Below are 21,164 nucleotides of genomic sequence, written 5' to 3'. Positions count from 1 at the left end.
TCCCTTCTTAAACGGCACTCACTGCATCATTCCCAATGTTAGAATATGAAACCCACATGCCATCCTTGATTAAGAACGATCCACCTGGAATCAGACGCCAGCCCAGGAGCAGGATGGGATGCCTCTTAAACTATCTATGCGGACTTTAGGGGCTCTTCTGCTTGGACAAGCCCCCCCACACTTTCCACTCCTCTGAGCCTTGCCTTCTTGCCAGACCTTGCAGGTCTGGACCTCAGCTGTCTTCCCCGTTCAGAGCTGGCACATTTTACTTGTTTTAATCTGGGATTCTCCCTTGGCCAAGCTCCTGACTCCTCTTTCATGGACTGACGTCTGACCCTGATTTGGTCTTCACCACCACCTCCGTGGCTGACCACGCAGGACATCTTGCTGAGCAGTTTAAACAAGACAGCTGGTCACTTGGACGGCTTCCTAGAGGACGGCTCAGCTCTTGTTCTAGACACTGTCTGCTCAGGACTCCTCCACACTGGGAGAGTTTATCCACAATCCCTGTCCTGCTGCCTTTTCCTGGGGAACTCGTTCCCTGGGGAAAGAGTCATCCCCGGGTTTCCCTGTTTGTCCTTCAGACTCAGGGAGCCCGCAGCTAAGGTCCTCCAGGATCCCTGAGCATCTGTCCAACCACCCCTGTCCTAGGCATCCAACACACAGCTTCCCGCCCGTCTCTCTAGCTATTATAGATGGGAAAGCAGGGCTGTGTGTGTCTCCATCCCGACAGTGTTTGGAGTCTGGAGGGTGGTTAACAGCAAGTAGTTGAAAGGATGAATGAATAAATGCGTGGATGTTACAGCCGGTTCCTTTCATTCCTATATGGAATCCTTTTTCCTTTCCAAATCTTTTTGCCTGTCACTCTAACACAAGAGGGCATGGGTCATTTGTTTTGTTTTATTGTGCTTTTTAAAAAAAGTAAATTTAGCTATTTATTTATTTTATTTTTGTCTGCGTTGGGTCCTCGCTGCGGTGCGCAGGTTTCTCATTGTGGTGGCTTCTCCCATTGCGAAGCACGGGCTCTAGGCGTGTGGGCTTCAGTAGTTGTGGCACACAGGCTCTAGAGCACAGGCTCAGTAGCTGTGGCGCACGGGCCCAGTTACTCCACGGCATGTGGGATCCTCCCCGACCAGGGCTCGAACCCGTGTCTCCCTGCATTGGCAGGCGGATTCTTAACCACTGCACCACCAGGGAAGCCCTCGCTTATGTTTTTAAAAACTCTCTTTTTAGAAAAAAGCCCAAAAGAAAAAAGAATCTTTTGTATCGAGGTTGTGCAGTGGATGAAAACCAACAGAAGAGAAGAGCTATCTACTTCAGGAATACAGCAAAAATTCACGGGTTCAGATGGCACAAATCCTGAATTTCTCAATTCAGCAAACTTTCTCTTTATAGTGCAAATTGCTTTTGTAAATAAGAGCAGGGAGACAGAGGATCTAAAATATTTAAAACAAATTCTGCACTCAGCATTTCAGGAACACTGATGAATATTTAGGTATATGCAAATGACCCTTCATTTTTATCCATTTACTAAAATGGCCTTTGCCATTCCTAAGAAGCTTTGTTGGTGAATCACTTGTAACATATATTCCACGTCCCCGTGAAGACACCCAAGGTCCTCCACCTCCTGTCTGCCACTGACCTTGGGGAGACTTGACTCCAGCCTCTGGGCACTTAATGAGCTTAATGCTTTAGTAATGTCTGCAGGACCCTAAACACACCGGCTGATTCACACCCCATGGCCTTGTCATATTCTCTTCTCCTGGAAACCCTGGTCCAGCTTCCTTAACTGTGGTCTGGGACTTCTCTTATCGGGCTTTGTTTTCCTGAATCTCCTGGTTGGACTGACTGCCCCTCTTCTTTGTTTTCAAAGCCCTCAGCAGAATGAACCTATCACTTGCCCAGAAACTGGGTTCTACTCACCGTGGGGCTCCCAGCACCAAACACAACTCCAGGCATAGAGCAGGCACTCAGTACGATGGAGACGGGACTGAACTCAACAGCTCCATTTCAAACATTCCACACACGAAGAGTTAACAAAAACCACCTTAACATTATTTTATGATTGAAACGGGCCTCCATTCTAATCGGCCTGAATTAGTGAGACTGCAGTGTCCTATTAATGTTGTATCATCTACCTCAGGAGATTTCCACGATATGTCAAGGGAACAATGCATGTGAAAATAGTTTTCAAGGTACTAAATAAATGTGAACAGGTATTTAAATTTCATTATTGAACTAAAAGTACATTAGTTATGTAATGTTTTCTAATAGGATTATTTGCAATTAAGATTCTTTCATATTTTTATGAACAAGAACACATTCTATATTCTGTTAAAATAGACGTGACTTTAAAGCATTTATTTCAAAAGCCATGTGAAGCAGAATTCTGCTCAAAGCAAACAAACAAGTAAAACTACAATGACACGAGAAATTGTGGGTGTGATGTGTATTCACTCCAGTTCTCTCCTAACTTCCAAATGCTGCAAATGGCCACGCCTTCTCCGGAACACGTCTTCGTGGTGACAGTGACTGTAACTACGAAAGTGCCGAGCAGACCTGGGCAGAGCAATCTTCATTCGATTGTGGTAACTTACCTTCTTGGAATTTGTAGGTGTCAGTAATGTCCTTTATGCCATCTCCTCCAACTTGCTTGGTCACGATTAATTTCCCAATGTGGGTGGTATCAAGGGTTTCAACCACATGAGTGCCATCTTTCTTAGCTGTAATGTAAACAAGATCACTGTTGACCTAAAAACAGGAGAGGAGACCATTAGCCAGCATCCAATGTTCCTGTCACCAAAATCTCTAACTCTCAATAGTGTAGCCATGTAGGGTCCCTGGAGACGGCATTATTCATTGTGCTAAGTCATTTAAGTGCCAACCATTTCTTTCTTTCCTTTCTCTTGCTGGCAAATCCTACCTCCTAAGGCAAAGCAGAAAGTACCCTGTTACTCTCCTCAGACTTCTTTAAGCTGACAGTGATGGCGTGACCTACTTCCAGGAAGAAGAGAAAGTCTGCTGGGTGGCTCCTGGGAGATTTTTCTCCAGGTAGATGCATAGGTCCAAATCCATCAAGATGTATACATTAAATGTATGCATTTTAAATATCAATTTTACCCCATTAAAGCTTAAAATAATTAAAGCAAGTAAATGGAGAGAAGAAAGGCTGTGATAGGCAGAGGGACTGGCCACTTCAAAGGTTCTGAGGAAGGTATTTGAGAGACGCACTGGATGAGCTGCAGGGAACACGGGCTCTGATCTTGGGTGTGTACTTTTAGAAAGTTACCTTGTCCTCTCTGAACCTCCGTTCCTGCTTCTATAAAATGAAAATAATTACACTTGTTCTGCCAGTTTCATAGGAACACCTTGGGACTGAGCGAGATAGAATCTATGTGAGCATGATTCTTACAGAGGTTTGTAAACATCAAAATTGAGTAAAACTGTAATGATCACTGCTAGGTAATGGGAAAACTTGATGATAGATCCCCAGCTTTCAAAGATGAGGTTTAAGAGAGCAACTTTTCTCTGCTTTCTCACAAAATGTTCTGAATTTACGTGAAGTCTGATCTCTGTTAAGAAGAAAGGAAGTAGTCAATATTTATTGACCCATAATGTTTCAGGGACATTTCTAAATGATTTAATTTAAACCCCACAGCGACAATCCTGTGAGGTAGGTACTATTATCCCTCTTTTATAGGCGAGGCACCAAGAGTCAGAGTCAGCAGAGTGTTTATGGTCACATGGCTGGGAGGTGGTGGAGAAGAAGTACGAATGTGGGCAGGGGCATGCACATGCCCTGACCTTCGCCCTGGGTGGTCATAGCACATGCCCTGATCTTCACCTTGAGTGGTCATAGCACATGCTCTGACCTTCACCCTGGGTGGTCATAGTACATGTCCTGACCTTCACCCTGGGTGGTCATAGCACCTGCCCTGACCCTCACCGTGGGTGGTCATAGCACATGCCCTGACCTTCACCCTGGGTGGTCATAGCACATGCCCTGGCCCTCACCCGGGGTGGCCATAGCCCCTGTGCTGCCCCTCATCCGGGGTGGTCATAGCACCTGCCCTGACCCTCACCCTGGGTGGTCATAGCACCTGCCCTGACCTTCACCCTGGGTGGTCATAGCACATGCCCTGACCCTCACCGTGGGTGGTCATAGCACATGCCCTGGCCCTCACCCGGGGTGGCCATAGCACATGCCCTGGCCCTCACCCAGGGTGGCCATAGCACATGCCCTGGCCCTCACCCGGGGTGGCCCGTGCTGTGCCGCGGAGCTCCACAGCTCACTGCTTCTCCCGCGTCACCCCACAGGGCCATGGCACCACGTGGTAGGGAGGCGCTTCCAGGCCCAGGGCCTGGGTGGTTCGATGCTGCCTCAGGTTTCTGAGGGGTGATGGTGTTGGCCCTGTTCCTCAGCAGAGTATCCAGGGCTCGGTGGCGAAAGGCACGTGCTGTGAAAGGCTGAAATGCGAAACCAGGAATCAGGACAAGAGAGGACAGAGCAGACACCTCAAGGATATTTCTCATTTTGGAGAAAAAAGTTCAAGGAAACTTTAAATGAGCTTCCTGAGAATTTCAGCTCTCCCTCTGGCGGAGACCATGCAGGCATGGACTGCTCCCTCCTCACTTGCGAACTATAGCCACAATGATGATAAATGTCCTCTTAATAAACAACTCTTAAAGCAGCTTTCAGTTTTCCAGGGAGACAAGGCTAAATATGAAAGTGGATGAATCCTCGTCTCCCCTTGAGCATAGCTTAGGAAATTTATGTAGGCTAAAATCTCAGGCCAGCCCACTACACTGTCCCTTGTGAGGAAAGGAAAGGAGAAACACACACATAAAATGGCTTTTGCATGTGTATGTTGGGCGTGAGGGTTTAGGGAAAGGATCCTTTCCAAGTGACATCCGCAAGCTTTCTTTTTGGTTGCAGCCGCTAGTGTGGCGGTTCTCCGTCCTGACTGCACATTAGAATCACCGAGGGGCTTAGAAAGTGTATGTAAGACCAGCTGGATCTCTACGGTAGAACAGTCATAAGGGGAAGAAATATTGGACCTCGGCTCCGTGACTTTGGGCAAGTTACTGAATATCTCTGAGCCTGGTTTGATTATACCTCCCTTGCAAGGCTGGCAAGTAGATAAGCAACACCTGTGAAAGTCCTGTGTTTAATTTCTTTCGAGTGGAAAGGAGTCTTTGGGACCATCTGGTCTTACCCATACGTTTGAAAGGGCTCTGGTCACGCAGAACCTGGGCAACCCAACGTGAAATACGGCTATTCTCAGCCCCACCACCCCTTGCTTCTTGGCGAGACACAGGCACTTCCAAAGTGGGGTGGACAGTAGGAGGAGAGCTTTCCTACCAGGAGGAACAGCATGTGTAAAGACTCTGATACGAGAGCATGTTTGGATGTTTCAGGGCCCCTGGGGCTCAGCAAAGGTGGGCTGGGTCCTCAGGCTAGAGAGGGGCCTCTCTGCAAACTTCTGCTTGTTGCCCAAGGAATGTGAACATGTGTCCACTGCCGGCAGAAGCTACACTTCTCACCTCTCAGGATGGAAGCTCTGGTTTTCAGGACCCAGGACAGTGTCTGCTCTCTTCATCTGTTCCCAAGGGGAAGTAACTGCCCTGCAGGCTGTGCTGAGAAGGGGGTGCTCCTTCCAGGGCTTCTGAAGGAACGCAGTGGATGCCCACCTGGTCCTGGAGCCCTCCTGGCACAACGGCCAGACGTCGAGCCCGTGCTTGCCACTCCTGCAGCCCGCGGACGCTGGCTACGCGGCCACACTCCCGTGTGCGCCCCCTGCTGCTGCGTACGTGGGCCTCATCTCCCACCAGGACTGCCGGCACTTGAGGGTGCCACGTGACCCCTGTCTCTCTGGGATACTGCTCTCAGCAGTGTACCATGCACACGCTTTCGCTTGCTCTATTCATTCATGTATTTACTGGTGGCTGCCGTGTGCCGGACCCTGCTTTCAGAGCCCACCTGCGTGGAACTTACATTCTAGCAGGGAGAGCAATAATAACACTGAGTCAGAGTAGAAGGACAGAAACAACAGGGCAGGTGGTGACGTTTCGGGTGCGAGGTGGTGTGAGTGAAGGTCTCTTCGAGGAGGTGAGCTGAAGAGAGATCTGGACGCAGGGAGGGAACAGGACATGCGTAGTGGGGGAGGAGCTGTCATAGCCAAAGGAACAGTATGTGTAAAGACTCTGACAAAATAGCAAGGTCAGTGTGGCTGGAAGGAAATGAGCAAAGGGATGGGGGTGGAGGGGAAGCCAGGGTCCATATCGCACAGAACCTTGTAATGATTTATGCCTCAGTATATTGTAAAAGTGATGGGAATCCGTTAGGAGGTTTGGGGCAGGGGAGTGACACGTTTCTATCTACATTATGAAGGATTCTTCTGGCTGGTTTGTGGAGAAGAAACAGGAAAGGGGCAAGCAAGGAGGAAGCAGATGATTTAGGGGCAGACGTCCCAGATCTCAGTGCTGTTCAGAGCTCGGAGGGTAATGATGGAGATCACTGGCGTGGTTGGATCTGTGATCTTATTGGAAGGTATTATATCTGCGTTAAGATGCCTGAGGAAGGTTAAGAAGAGAAGCCAAGATGATTTCAAGTTTTCATAGGTTATTTGAACAAATGGGCGAATTATTTTAGATCGGACTAGGGGATGCCAAAAAATGGGCTGCATCTCATAAGCGGTAGCAAAATAAACAAGCTTGAATTGAGAACGAAGAATCTGCAGAGAAGCAGTTGCACAGTTAGCGTACAGGGAACTGCTGGCCCGGAGCAAGGGAAGGTGTGGCCTCTGGAGCAATGGGGTGGTGACTGCGGCCCCGAGGAGCCTGTCACTGCTGCCGTGAAAATTAGCTCCGGGCCAGGGAGGGAAAATGGGTGCGTGCATGTGCGTTTGTGTGTGAGTTTGAGTGGGATGGCGTGAGGGGGTCAACAGACACAACTAGAAGAAGCTAAGACAGAAGAGAAGCAGCAGCTCCTGAATGCTTAGTGAACGTGGGAATTGCATGGGAATTGGGAAAGTCGCCCCGACACTGAGAACCGTTCTGCTCTCTTTAGGAGCCGCAGGTCCCCAGGAGTCAGGGAGGACGGGCCGAACAGCCTCCAGAACCAAGAAACTCACCGCAGGGCTGAGGGCATGAGGAGGGAGGCGGGTAGAGAAGTAAGCTTCGATCCCTGGAAGAAATCTAGAAATGGGAAGCGTAGATTTCCAAAACGGAGGAGAAGAGGAGAAGGACAGAGGTAGGATGCTTTCCGTGCATACCTCTCTTATTTGGGGTCGTGCTTTCACTAAAAAAGCCCTGAGAAAAACCAAAGGAAGTCAATGAACATGATGCTTGATCTGGCCCGGAAATGAGTAAGGAGTGACCAAGAAAGTCAGTCTGCCGAGAGGCAAGAAAAGGCACATTCCGGCTGACGTGGCTGGGGTCAGGGAGAGGCAAGCTTAGGCAGCAGGGAGGCGAGAAAGGGAGGGAAGATGCTGTCTAGAACCTGAGTCACATAGACTCTCATTAAAGTGAAATTCGACGTGCCCCATGGACTCCTACTTTAGAACCCTTGAGATAAGGTTCCTCACGCACTTTTCAGCAGTTGGAGCATCTCTTATAAATGGCACAGCCCTGAAGCTCAGCGCGTGCCAAAGCAGCAATCCTACACGCTGTCAGACAAGTCTGCAGTGGGTGAGAGAGGAGTAATTATAACCCGAGAGTCCCGACGACATTCACAACACCGCGATCTATATTTAATAACAGCTCTTGGGCAATTCGCTCTTGGAGGGAGGCTGTTCCTCTCCCCTTCGCAGCAACAAAGCTTAATGAAAATACAAAAACAAGGCTTGGCGAGTTTTAGAGTCATTTCCCATTAAGAAGTGCTCATAGCATCAGATATGATCAGACGGCAGCTGGGGAGGATTGGATAAATCTTTAAATCTCAAAATGAAGTCGAGAGGGTGAAATTCCAAATGCGGTCTGCCTGTTCTCCCAAGGCTTCTAGAAACTGTAATGGTGGGCACAGTAGAAGAGACTGTTCCTTTCGTGTAATTCACATTTCCGCTTTTGCTTATTTCCGAAACATTTCCCAGGCCTGCCCCCTCCTGCCCCCTCCTTCCCCGCCTGTCGCCGTTTGTCTGGTTTGGGCGTGGAGTAACATCCCAGCCTTCCCGTGTTCCCCGCACCCCCGAGGCCTTCCCTTCAAGGCCGTGCTGCACAGGTTCCCGTCCCTTCCCCGTGGGAAGCCTCTCGTTTACAGGACGAGGTGCCCGTTTCTCAGGACAGAGGGTCCCTTGTCTAGTTCCCTCAGCTGTCGTCATTTGACACCTCCCATGAGCCTGTATAGTTTTTCATTGTCTGCACGTACCATTCGGAGGCTCAAGTTTTCTCCTCTGTGTAAAGTTCTTTCCTTCCTCTGGCTTCTTTCTTACCCTCTTTGCCTGAATAATCACTAATCATCCCTCCAGACATGCTTCAGGCTCTGCTCCCTCCAGGTAGCATCTCTGGCCCTCCTTCCATGGGCTCCTGTAATGCTCCACTCATCGTACCGCGGCTATCACGTAGCTGTCCTTGTGTCTGTTCCCAGATCACGCTCCCTGGACAGGGGCTTGTGGCCTTTGCTGTCCTGCCTCAGTTCCTAGCTCATATGTCTCAATTAACTTTAACGCAAGTCATTTATCACCCACATTGCTGTCTGACATTTAGTTCCACAGCATTCCTTGCGTTATTGTTATTCAAACGTTGCTGTGTTTACCTACCACCATCTCCATCGAGAATCCAGTTACTTAAGGACATAGGCTTCTGAATTCCCACAGTGTCTGGCACGTAGTGGGAATAGACATTTACTCATTCTAGAATAGTAGCAGAAAGGGGTGTTTACTGGCATGAGCTCAGGTGCCTCCCTGGCTTTAAATCTTAGCACTACTCTTTGTTGGTTAGATGATTGCGGGAAGGTTATTTAACCACCCTTTGCCTCATGTTTCTCTTCTGTAAAATGGGAAGAATTATAACACCCATTTTAAAGGGTTGCTAAGAGCATCCGATGGTAGGCAAAGTGATTACGTAGCAGTAGGTGTTATTTCATTGCGTTCATTCGTGAAATTATACTCTAGGTCAGTCGTGCCTCTCAGCCTCTCATAAATCTCTGTTCCTCACCCCTACCTTCAGCAGCCTCCTGGCCTTCTCCTTCACCTGATGTCTCTTACATTTGATTTGACTTTCTGAGCTCTCTTTGGAGCACCCTTGAACTGCCCTCTCTGCTTCCGACCTCCATCCAGTTCTTGCAGAATTTCAGACCCTTTCCCAAACCGTCCCTATCCACCCTTTAGTGTGCAGTGTTCTAGACCCTCTTCTCCCCTCCGTATTCTAGCAGCTGTACTCTCTGTCTCCACTGTTGGAGGATGGCCTGGAATGGCAGGAAATGGACTGGAGTTCCCAGACTAAGACCGTAGTTGGGGTGTGTTCAGGTGTTGTTCCGTGTGCACTGTTGGGCTAGTCTCAGGGTGAAGAAGTACACTCTGCCATTTCAATTCACGGACCGTCTCCACCAATTTTTTGTTGAGTGATTCATTTAGTCACTTAATTTCTTGGGAGCAGTTGATACCTACTTCAGGGGTCCAGAGAACTAAGCTAAGGTTAGTAAAGCAATTGCTTTCCGGCAGAAAAATCTCAAAACATCAAGGAGAGAAAAATGTTTAAGTAAGAAGTGCATTTAGCATGCAGTGCCTGGGGGTTGGAATGATGTCTAGTTAACTTTGTAAACATGAAGCATACACTGTGTACCTGGGAAATTTAGAAGTAACAGCCCAGTACCTTATTTTTTGATGTGTTAAGAGGTTGGGAAGGAAAGCAGCTCTTTTCCCCAGCTTCCCACTTACCTCTGCAAAAACGAAGGGTGCGTCAAACTGGAAGCAAACATTGCCGTGCTTAATGGCTTGAACAGAGGCCGGGCCGCACCGATACATCCCTGTGTCACACAGAGGAGGGGCAGCATGAGTTTGCCATCTTCAGTTCTGTCCAGATACAGAGCTGATCTGGATCATAGCCCTGAGGTAACTCCGTAGAGACAAATGTTCCTCTACTTCATCACCGAGGTAGCCCCAGTGCTTTCCATGGCCGGAGCGGGCCATGGACTCACGTGTGTAATCGAGAGGGAATTGTTGGAAATGACTCTGCAAACCAAAATTTGAAGCCACGAAAAGAATATAGGGCAACGCTATTTCTGCATCTACTCTTCCAACTACAAACAGACTCAAGTGTGTTGGTGCCCAGCCGCTGGCTTACACAGGGCTTATCCTTTCATAACTCATATCTGGAATGTTGGAAACAGTGATCCGTCCTCAGTGTTTGTGTTGTTGTTTTCACTTTTGTTTTTTGTGTTTGGACGTTATGGACACATGTCAAGTTTAACTGGAGAATCTGGACATTAGCCACACACATGGACCACGTGCACTCAGGAAGTCAGCAGGCCCACGCTGACTTTCACAAAGTCCTTTGAATTTTAACCAGCTATCTCTTGTTAATAAGAGATTAGCTGCCGTTAGTCACCCAGCTATCTCGTCATGATATATAATCCGGAACACCAGAAAGTGTTGAAATTTTTCTCTTAAAATCCAGTATTGTACTGGCGTTCCCTTATGAGTATGTAATGAACGTTTTTGTGTATATATATATGCACACATCGATATCTTATATCAACACCTGGGGAGAGAAAAGTCCTGTCCTAGACCACTGATTTTTATCATCATGCTAAAGAGAAATGGGGCCTCACGATGTGTGTGATTTTATAAAAATTCGGTGGGAGAGGGGTGTCATAGCTGCCACTACTTAGCACACACATTAGAAGATACGTACCTACATACTCAAGTTTTGAAAGAAATCACACAACCTAAAAAGAAAACAGCGTCTGGAAAAACAACAAGTTAAAGGATGATCTGTAATTATTTGTTGAGTTCTTTATTTTCACCACTGCCATCTATCTTATCACTGTTTATCAGGCAGGGCTGAAGTCTGTTTTATAGCCTAGCAAAAGTGCTTACCCAGATACATTTTCTCTTGTCTTCAAAACTGCTTATCAAAGCAAGAATCGATTTGGTTATATATGTTAAGTTTTATGCTTTTTCCCCCCTAGAAGTTACAAAATAATCAGAGTGAAGACGACCAGTGAAATGCAGTTAAACCTGGCTGGCAGGTAGTCAATCCTGTACATGCGCCCAGGAAGCACACTTCTGATGCTGTTCCCACTGGGAGGGAGTGTTTCCCACACATCAAATGCAATCATAAAAGCAAAATAAAGATGGGCAGTACATCCATTTCCCTGAGGGAGGATGCGGTTTTTACCGTCGCTGTTTTCCTGCGGGGTGCTGTCCACGACTTGCCAACCTCCAAATCCAATGGGAAGATCAGGCCTCGTCATCCAGGCTTCGTTCCAGCAGTGGTAGTTCCTTAAAAAACACCACCCCAGCAAGATTAAACTTCCCATCACATTCAATGCTTCAGAAAATCAAAAAGTGACCAAAAATCCTGTGACTATGCTACCTATAAATTATCAGAATGGCTTAAGCTAGCTGGAAGCTTCCCAGAGATATACTGGGGCTCTAGACTTAAGTTTTCTGTGCACGTCCTTTTCCACTGGCATCCCTGGGATGGCACTCATGGCTGGACATTGCTCTCTCCCCCACTAATATCAGCTTCAAGGCCACCCAGAGGTATTCTAATCAATGCCTTAAACAATTTTGATCTTAATCCTTGTCTACTGGCTAATGAAACAGAATTTACTATGGGCTCAAGGGATATGGCAGGGAAGAAAAGTTAATGAAAACTGAGGTACATATTATCTTTGAATTCCTTTTATATTTATATGTATATTAGATTTATAAAAAGCATATCCCTTTGTAACGATTAAGCAACAATGCTTTTGTTTACGGGCTTAGACTATTGCCATAGAAACTGTAATGTTAACTCCTGACTGTAGCTGTCTGTAATTTGTGGCAAATTTCCATCTGGTGTCCAACAAGAAGGAAAGGTTGTCAGGGTAAGTTTCTCTTTACACTTTATCAAAGGTGGGTGACCCATGAGCTGAAGGCCAGGCAAAACTTTTCAGACTTAGCAAGTGACCCTTGAAACAAGAGCATGGGATAAAAATATCATCATAGGGCTTCCCTGGTGGCGCAGTAGTTGAGAGTCCGCCTGCCGATGCAGGGGATACGGGTTCGTGTCCCGGTCCGGGAAGATCCCACATGCCGCAGAGCGGCTGGGCCCGTGAGCCATGGCCGCTAAGCCTGCGCGTCCGGAGCCTGTGCTCCACAAGGGGAGAGGCCACAACAGTGAGAGGCTCGCGTACCGCAAAAAAAAAAAAAAAAAAAAAACATCACGAATTGTGTTATTATGTCCTTGGAAAGACCTCAAATTATATGACATTACAGAAACAATGGGAGCACATTAACCTGTCGGCATTATAGAAAATATTCAAATAGTAATAACAATTTAATGGTGGCATGAGGTAGCTACAGCAGTCTTTATAGCATTGGTGAATTTCAGATCCAGCTACCATCCACCCATACCTCAGTGTCCTTCACTGTCAGTAATTCGTGCATGTGCCCATCTCTCTCTCTGAGTTCAGCTCATCTTTGATTGGCTCAGTTCAGAGGTATTCACTTATCTATGGGCCCATCATGCACCAGGCACCATGCTGGACACCCAGTCATGATCAAGTCATAGGTTCTTGCCCATAAACAGCCCCACGACTGAGGAGGAATGATGAACACAGAAACCAATTGTTAAAACATTTCATAGGTTTGCTGTGAGGCTTAAACAAGCTAATACGTATACAGCACTTAGAACGGGGTCTGGCATATGACAAGCGCTCAAACATGGTAACTCTCCGACGTTTAAAAATAATTGATTGAAGTGATGCATGCTACAGGGGAAATTCATTTGGGGTACAATCGGGTCTCAGTGGGGAAGCCCTTGGGGCAGGAGGGAAGGCACCACAGCAGAAGTGGTATTTGAGCTGAGCCCCCCAAAATAAAAGGGAGTTCAGCAGATTAACAAAAGAACCAAGAACAAAGTGGTGGAGACAAGAAACAGCCAACATGGTGTTTGGTGACCTGTATGCTGTTGTGGCGGGTGAGTAGCATGTCTGCATACTTGTGTGCATGGGAGGAGAGGATTGGCAGGTGAAAATGGGCAGTACGTCACAAGACCGTCAGGTACGCATGGCGCAACTGTAGGCCAGGCACTGTTCTAAAGTCTTCATGTACGTGAATACATATGACGTTCCCAGCACTCTACGAGAAAGGTATTGTTATTATTATCCCCCACTTACAAGGGAGAAAACGGAAGCACAGAGAGGTTAAGAATCTTGCCTGAGGTTGCACAGTGTGTTAGTGATAGAGCTCCAGGATCCGTGCTTTTAAACACTGAGCTATGTTGTTGGTGAGGATCAGATTGTGAGATCTTTTTATCCCAAGTTAAATATTTTGGTTTTCTCCTTGGGCCAGTTAAATTTGCAGATCTGTATTTGTGGAAGCTGGGCGAGGACCAGAGACTGAGCTGAGCTTCCCCTCGTCACCGTGGAGAAGGAGAGGAGCTGTCAGAAGGGAACTGTGAGTGTTGAGGAAGATTTTGAGTTTCCAGGGAGTGTGATGGTTCCATTCACCAAGACTGAATGAAGGAAGAAGAGAAGGTTTGTGTTGGGGGCCGGTGTTGGGTGGGTGACATGTTCATTTGGGACATGATGAACTCGAGTGCCCGTGAGAAACTCAAAGGATGAAACCCAAGAGGCGTTTTTATATACACATGTGACACTCGGAATCTGACGTAGGAAGCCACTGGCGTCTTTATTGCTGATGGAGGAGAGTGGTGAGTGCAAACGCCAGATGCAGAGGGAACTGGAGGGGAGAAATGCGGAGTGGATTTCTCCCCCAAGGGTGACCTAGGTTGTGAATGCAAGAACAGACGATAGGGCAGTGGCTAGAAAATAATGCAATGCGGGAAGATTGTTTTGATTATTTTTACGTTCGGAGAGATTGTCATGTCTATGGAGGAAGAACCAGTAGAGTGGGAGTGAGATAAAGATAGAATAAAGGGAGAGATGGAATAAAAAAAGGCTCAAATACCAAGGATGCAGGAGGATGAGGTGGAGAGCAGCGCCATGGACAAGTGTGGGGAGCGAGGCATTGTCTGCAGGGGACGGGGGTGCAGATGTAGGTCAGGGTCAAGGTGTGAGGTGTCGGGGCACGAGCATGAGGCTGGCTCCCACCTGAGAGCCTCTATCTTTGCTCTGAAGCTGGAAGGAAGGTCACGGTGATCAGGTAATAAGCAATGCTAGCCCCCCTTAAGAACGGTAAACGTTGCACCATCAGGCAGAGAGATCCAGAAAGAACAGCAGTGAGACACTTGCAATCCCAAATGGCCACAGTCACGCTTCCTACACAGCCTGCGATGTTTAGCAACCCTGGCTTTCACCAGCACCGCCCTAGGGTAAAAGGCCCCAGAACCTCCTTGTTTAAATTCAAGTATCCTGGGCCAGGTGAGCCTTGAACAAGATAAATAAGCTTTGCATTTCAGATCTCAGGTAAAGACATTGCTTTGAGGATTTTATTTCCTTTCAAGTGACCAGGAGATGGGGAGAGGTTTCTTCTCTCTGTACTCACGGTCTCTTCCACTTTCACCTAAGACTGAGACCTTATTTGTGTGTTTGGGGTGGAAGAGTTTAATAAGAGGGTCAGGAACTTGTAGCAGTGGGTGAAGTGAACAGAACTTATGCTCTGGAGGGGTTGGGCCTTAGTCAACGGGTGCAAGGCCAGTAGCTGGGCTCCCAGATTGCCACGAGCAGAGGAAGAGGTTGCAATCTCTGAAGAAATGGGGCTTTTTCTATCATGCCATTCTCTCTGCTCAGGAATGGCCAGGGGAAATGCGTCCTGGGCCACCCATGCCACGAGGGTCCCCTTTTGGCTGGATGTTCAGTATTTCTGGGTATACACGCCTGCCTTTTGCACCTCAAGTTCCCCTATGAAAGGGGTTAACATTTACAGACATTGCTGAATTCCGTTCACCTACTATCCAGGCTGGGAAAATATATATGCTTCTTGGAAAGTTTTTTTTTATTTTAAAGCTTTTTAACCTAGATCTGTATCTAGATAAATGTATCCTGCTGTTTCATCATATGCACTTGCAAAGTGTGTAGATTCATTTTGTGAGCTCCGCCTGCCTGTTCACCATCGCATTCCCAGAACTAGAACTGGCCCATAGGAGGTGCTCACAAAGTATTGGTTGCTTGAAAGTTAAGGATATCTCCTAGCAAGGCAGGCAGGCATAATTAAATCTTTGTGTGTTTGTTTCTAAGATTCACGGTTTTGTATTTTCTCAGAGCCTTCATTTGAAGCCCGACTTCCCACCATACCATCAAAATATGCAGTGTCCTTTTAAAGTTAAAAAGATTATCAACCTTCAATGTGATCTAGTATCCTTGTTGCCTCTTTCTAAAGAAGCAGGGTAGAAATTAAAATAAAGCCCCATCTCGTCGAAAGTTATTTAATCAAATTGAAAATAACTTCTTTGGGGAGATGATGGAGGTAATAAGTGAACATCACATCTTTACTATGTTACTTCCTGTATGTTTCCTGCAGCGGCAGCTAGTGATTTCTAGAACTCCTTTCAAGGATGTAGGAATTTGGCAGTATCGGAGCAAAAGACGCAGAGAATCTTCACCAAAAGCAGAGCCTCGCTAGCAAAGCAGCACCATGCGCTGCTGGAGGACCCTGGAAGGGACATGGCAGCATTGGTTTAGTTTATCCTTTGATTTGGTAAACTCCTTTCCTTAGAATTACACACATGCAAAGATAAGAATGTGAAATGTTCATCCTTGCATAATTTTTAAGAAGGAAAATCAGAAACTGTCCAGTATGTGATTAACTATTTTAAATCACAAAATAGAATACGGTTCAGCCATAAAAATCAGATCTGTATTTATTAGGTAGGAAAAATAGCCATGGCATATCAATTTTTAAAAATCACGCTACAGAACACCAGGTACAGTGTTCATTGTGTATGTATATATGTGTGGAAGGCAGAACGTTAAACGATCCTCACACTTGTATAAATCCCCCCCTTTGAATGTGGGTGAAGTCTATGAATAGGATGGGATGTCGCTCCTGTGATTACATTTTTACATGGCAAAGAGGATTTTGCAGACGTAATTAAGGTAAGTAAGCTGTTGATTTTGAGTTAATTATAAAGGAGATTATCATGTGGGCCTGACCTAATCACGTGAGCCTTTAAATCTGGGAGGTCTGGGACATAGCAAACTAGAGATTTGAAGCAGCAAAGACGTTCTCCTGCTGGCCTCGAAGAAGGTGGAAGCTTCCATGAGTTCTACAGCTGCAAGGAACTGAACTTTTCCAAGAACCTGAATGAGCTTGGAAGAGAGCCCTGAGCATCAGAGGGGACCACAGTCCAGGCTAACACTTTGATTGCCACCATTTGAGACCCTAAGCAGAGGACCCAGTTAACCTGGGCCCAAACCCTTCGCCTACAGAGACTGTTGGATAATAACTTTGTGTTGTTTGAAGCTACCGAGGTTTTGGAAATTTGTTATGCAGCAACAAAAAAATGAATACAATATGCAAAGGGACCCATTAAAGAATCTTTAGCAAAATGTTGTAAATGTTCTGAGTAGCTGGAAAGTGGATGACGCTTATTTTTATACTTTTTTCTGCAATGTTTGAAATTTTTATAATAAATATATACTAGTCCCCCTCACCCCCCCAAAAAAACAACCATTAGCAGGACTCTTTTTTATTAAAGAAGGAAGAGCACAGTTCTAACAACTGGCTAAGGTCACATCCAGGGTGACAAGTGCCCATGGGAGGGTGCAGAGTGGGCAGAAAACACAGCTGAGACCAGGATGGGCTTCGGGGCTCTGTGTGCTGTATGTTCAAAGAAAATAGAGTGGATAATTTAAGCAAGGAGTCCTTTACTGCCTTTAACTTGGCTAACTGCTTAAACATTCCACAGGGTCATCTCATCTGCAATCTGTGCAGAAAGGTTTTGTTCCCTAAAAGGGAAGAAAGAGACGTGGGACTGTAATTTTGTTTCTGCAGCGTTATTAGGGCTCAAGGGAGAGCACAAATAAGCTTGAGAGAAAGCGGGGGCAGAGGTGTCTTGGACCAACTTCAAGTGTAAACCAAGTCTTTGAATTCTTTTATTTTACAGATGGCAGGGGGTAGAAGAAAGACCCTGGTCTGTCTTGCAAATTATTTGTGTTTGTCGCAGATGGGCACAGCCCTACCTCTCTGGCCCTGTTGTTATACTCCTGACACAGGCAATGATACTGGTGACAAAAACGACAGCACGCCCTGGACTTGTTAAACTCTGGTCACTCCAGTAACGAAGGGGGGTGGGGTGGGGTGGGAAAGAAGTAGAGCCAAGTTGGTGGACTCTGACGCTTGCCTAGTAAGACATTCCAAAGTGGAAATAAAAGCTTGGACCAAGAAAAACCTTGCCAGTTGGGAAAGGTAATGAAGCAAGACAACAGAAAGGAATTATTCAGAGGAAGGGAAGTATGCTGGAGGAATCTTTTATGGAGCTGGGGGCTGGGAGAACCACGCTAGTTCAGAATGCAGCTGTTCATTGTTGGAGTGCTGAAACCAGGAAGGGGCATTTGGAGTTCCTCTGGGGTCTTCTCCACTGAAGGCAAAAGTCCAATCAGGCGGAGACCAAGCCAGTGCCCCCTGTAGGAACCAGTCACCCATCAAGAAAAAAGAGAAAGTAATGAAGGTGTTTGTTTTTGCTTATAATATGCAAGGAAGGGATCCTATGATGTTCATTAAGAAGTCACAGTTTAGGGCTTCCCTGGTGGTGCAGTGGTTAAGAATCTGCCTGCCAATGCAGGGGACACGGGTTCGAGCCCTTGTCCAGGAAGATCCCACATGCTGCGGAGCAACTAAGCCCGTGCACAACAACTACTGAGCCTGCGCTCTAGAACCCGCAAGCCACAATTACTGACCCTGCGTGCCACAACTACTGAAGCCCGTGTGCCTACAGCCCATGCTCCACAACAAGAGAAGCCACTGCAATGAGAAGCCCGTGCACCACAACGAAGAATAGCCCCTGCTCGCCACAACTAGAGAAAGCCCGCGCACAGAAACCAAGACCCAACGCAGCCAAAAATAAATAAATAAAATAAATAAATTTATTAAAAAAAAAAAGAAGTCACAGTTTAAGCACAGTCTGATGTAGCACGAAAGACCCAGTTAAGGGGCTGAAGATAGCATGTGTGAGAGACCAAAATGGAACCTTCAAAATGTTCAGGAAGTAGATGACACCCATCCACATGAGCCACGTTTGACACCACTACTTAGCGGAAGGCCTTCTGTAATTCTGCTGAGTTCCCCTTGCTGGATTTACTTTGAAAATAGCACCCTGAACCCCTTTACCTCTCCCTCCTGCATAGCAAATTATCAATTGATATTCCTGCTGAAAATTAAGAAAAGATTGGATTTTGAGAATGACTGTAAGTTATAAAAAGCTTTCTATAATAAATTCTGGCCAAGCTTATCCATAATTATTGAAAGGAGTTTTAAAAAATAGAGCCAACTATCTTAGTAGGTACCAAAATTACTGCTTTGCATTATAAAGCTGTTTATGAGTATACTATTCTAAAAGCTCTTATTTATATGACATTTTCTAGAGGTCTTATTAATCATCAAAAGAAATTAAATTGCATTCAGTATAGCTTAGGTGGTACATATTTTATTAGCTTTTAATTATTTGAAAACTGGTAACTTTTGATCAGTATATATGATGACTCTCTTAAGCAGAATTTATGATTAACCAAAACATGACATTTTTCTTGTTATGAAAAATGCCTTAGTACTTTCTATGTGGTTTATTGGATGGCTCCCACTTTCTTTTTCATTCTAATTTCCTGAGAGGTATTTGTAATGACCTCTGATTTTATTTACCTCCCAAACTCCCTCTTCGTTCACTCTTAAGTGGAACTCGCGTAGAATAGGAACTGCAGGCACTCTTTGGAGCTATTGTAGCTGCAGGACTAGGGTAGATATATGAAAGGAATGGGAGGAGAGTCTAGTGCAGTGATTTTCAACCTTCAAAAATGAATGTCCCTTCCTAGTTTTAAAACAAATATTTTGTAACACCTCTATATTATACTGAAATGAAGTCCACAGATTTCTATACACAATTTCTAAAAGATAATATAATGCCCTATAATGTATAGAAGAAATAAAGAAATAAAAATACATAAAATAATATGTATTTCAGATATATGTCAGGAAGATGGTATTAGATACCAAACTATTCCTACAAAATGTAAACCCTTCAAGGGGTGTGGTAGGCCCCCAATTTGGAACCACTTGTAGGGTGGTTAAAAGTGTGTTCTGGAGAAACACTCCCAGAATGACAGAGTAAGGGCCTCCATAAATCTGCTCCTTCATAAAAATAATGAGGATACTAACAAACATGATCAAAACCAACTTTTCCAGAACTCTGGAAATGAACCAAAGATTTGCAACAATATAAGGAGGATTTATTCAACAAGAACAAAAGAATCTCAGAACTGTGAGCTTTGTGACATTTTAATTTGCCTTATTTCCACCCCTCTCTCCCTAGCTCCATGGTAGTCTTGAAAATGAACAGCCTTACAACTATGGTAGCCATAAAAACTTGCAGCCTAGCAAACAACAAAGAGGAGAAAATGGGCTTGGAACTCCCTAAAATTCAATAAAAGAATTGTCACTATTAACCTGTCTGGCAGCCCTCTGAAAAGTTCCATTCCCAGGGCTTATTTTTATTTGATCTGATTCAGAGCTTACTATGTGCAAATAGCCCTACCTATAGGATGTTTTTCAAAACCAATTAGAAGCAACTGTTTAACATTATAGGTACCTGAAGAGGTGATACCAACTGGGGATAATAAAAGGCTGTCCCAAAAAATTTAACAGGAGGGACTGAAATTTCCTTAGGGGACTTCTGACATACTCCTGAGAGTCTAGACGGCCACACAGATGTGCAGGTCTGTAAGCATGCCCAGGAAAGCCCCAACAAGGTCCTAAACTCTCACCTCTGGCTAAACTTCAGACTCTGAGCAAGCAGGAAGTGAAGGCTACAGCAGAATTGTGTACTTCCTGCTGGAACACTGAAGACAATTAGCTGTCCACTGAGTTTACCCAGCAGAGACTTCAGTGGCCATGCATGATGAATACAGACCTTAAAGAATTAGTCCAGGAAAGTCACTAAACACACAAACAAGAGCAACAACAACAACAAAACATCAACAACAAATTCTGGAGATCAGGATATCCTGTTTGCAGAGTTAACACATTATATTATTTAAAATGTCCAGGTTTTAACAAAAATTACAAGACACAAAGAAACAGAGAAGTATGGCCCATACACAGTGAAAAAAAGAACCAGTCAAGGGAAACTGTCACTAAGGAAGCCAAGACACTGGGCTTACTAGAAAAAGATTTTAATTCAGCCATTATAAGCATATTCAAAGAACTAAAGGGAACCATGGCAGCAATGTCTAACTAAATAGAGAATATCAATGGAGAGATAGAAATTATGGAAAGGAATCAAACAGAAATTCTGGAGCTGAAAAGTATAATAACTGGAATAAAAATTTCAAAAAAATCACTAGAGGGTCTCAAAAGCAGATTTGATCAGGTAGAAAGAATAAAGAATCAGTGAACTTGAAATAAGTCAACTGAAATGATCTAATCTGAATAACAGAAGAAAAATATGAAGAAAAATGAACAGAGCCCCAAGGCATGTGGACCATACTCATAATGAAACTCCCTGAAGGAAGGGAAAGAGAGAAAGAATCAGAAAGAATATTTGAAAAAATAATAGCTGAAAACTTTCCAAATTTGATGACAGATATTAATATACACATCCTAGAAGTTAAAAGACCCAAAGAGGATAAACTCAAAGGGATATACACCTAAAATCCTCATAGTCAAACTGTCCAAAGCTGAAGATAAAGGGACAATCTTGAAGACAGCACACAAAAAAAGTGATTTGTTATGTACAAGGGATTATCAATAGAATTAAAAATGACTTCCTATCAGAAGCCATGGAAGCTAGAAGGCTGGTGACCATGGTTAAGTTACTGTGCCTCAGTTTCTTCACTTATAAGTGAA

At 45.3% G+C, this 21,164-nt stretch overlaps 1 protein-coding gene across 1 annotated transcript in view; it reads right to left on the bottom strand.

Annotated features, from left to right (window-relative positions):
- F13A1 (coagulation factor XIII A chain) overlaps positions 1 to 21,164 on the bottom strand; it is a gene marked incomplete at both ends in the record, with an annotated part of 135,969 nt that overhangs the window by 29,777 nt on the left and 85,028 nt on the right. Inside the window, 3 exons of the mRNA XM_082847566.1 lie at positions 2,598 to 2,751; positions 9,876 to 9,964; positions 11,338 to 11,441. Coding sequence (XP_082703692.1) covers positions 2,598 to 2,751; positions 9,876 to 9,964; positions 11,338 to 11,441 — 347 coding nt within the window. The remainder of the gene's footprint in view (positions 1 to 2,597; positions 2,752 to 9,875; positions 9,965 to 11,337; positions 11,442 to 21,164) is intronic.

The sequence above is a fragment of the Leucopleurus acutus genome (assembly GCF_964270905.1).
Source record: "Leucopleurus acutus genome assembly, chromosome: 10".
Classification (NCBI taxonomy): Eukaryota; Metazoa; Chordata; class Mammalia; order Artiodactyla; family Delphinidae; genus Leucopleurus; species Leucopleurus acutus.
Note: the sequence above shows the minus strand (reverse complement) of the source record. Positions and strands in the feature narration are given on the sequence as shown.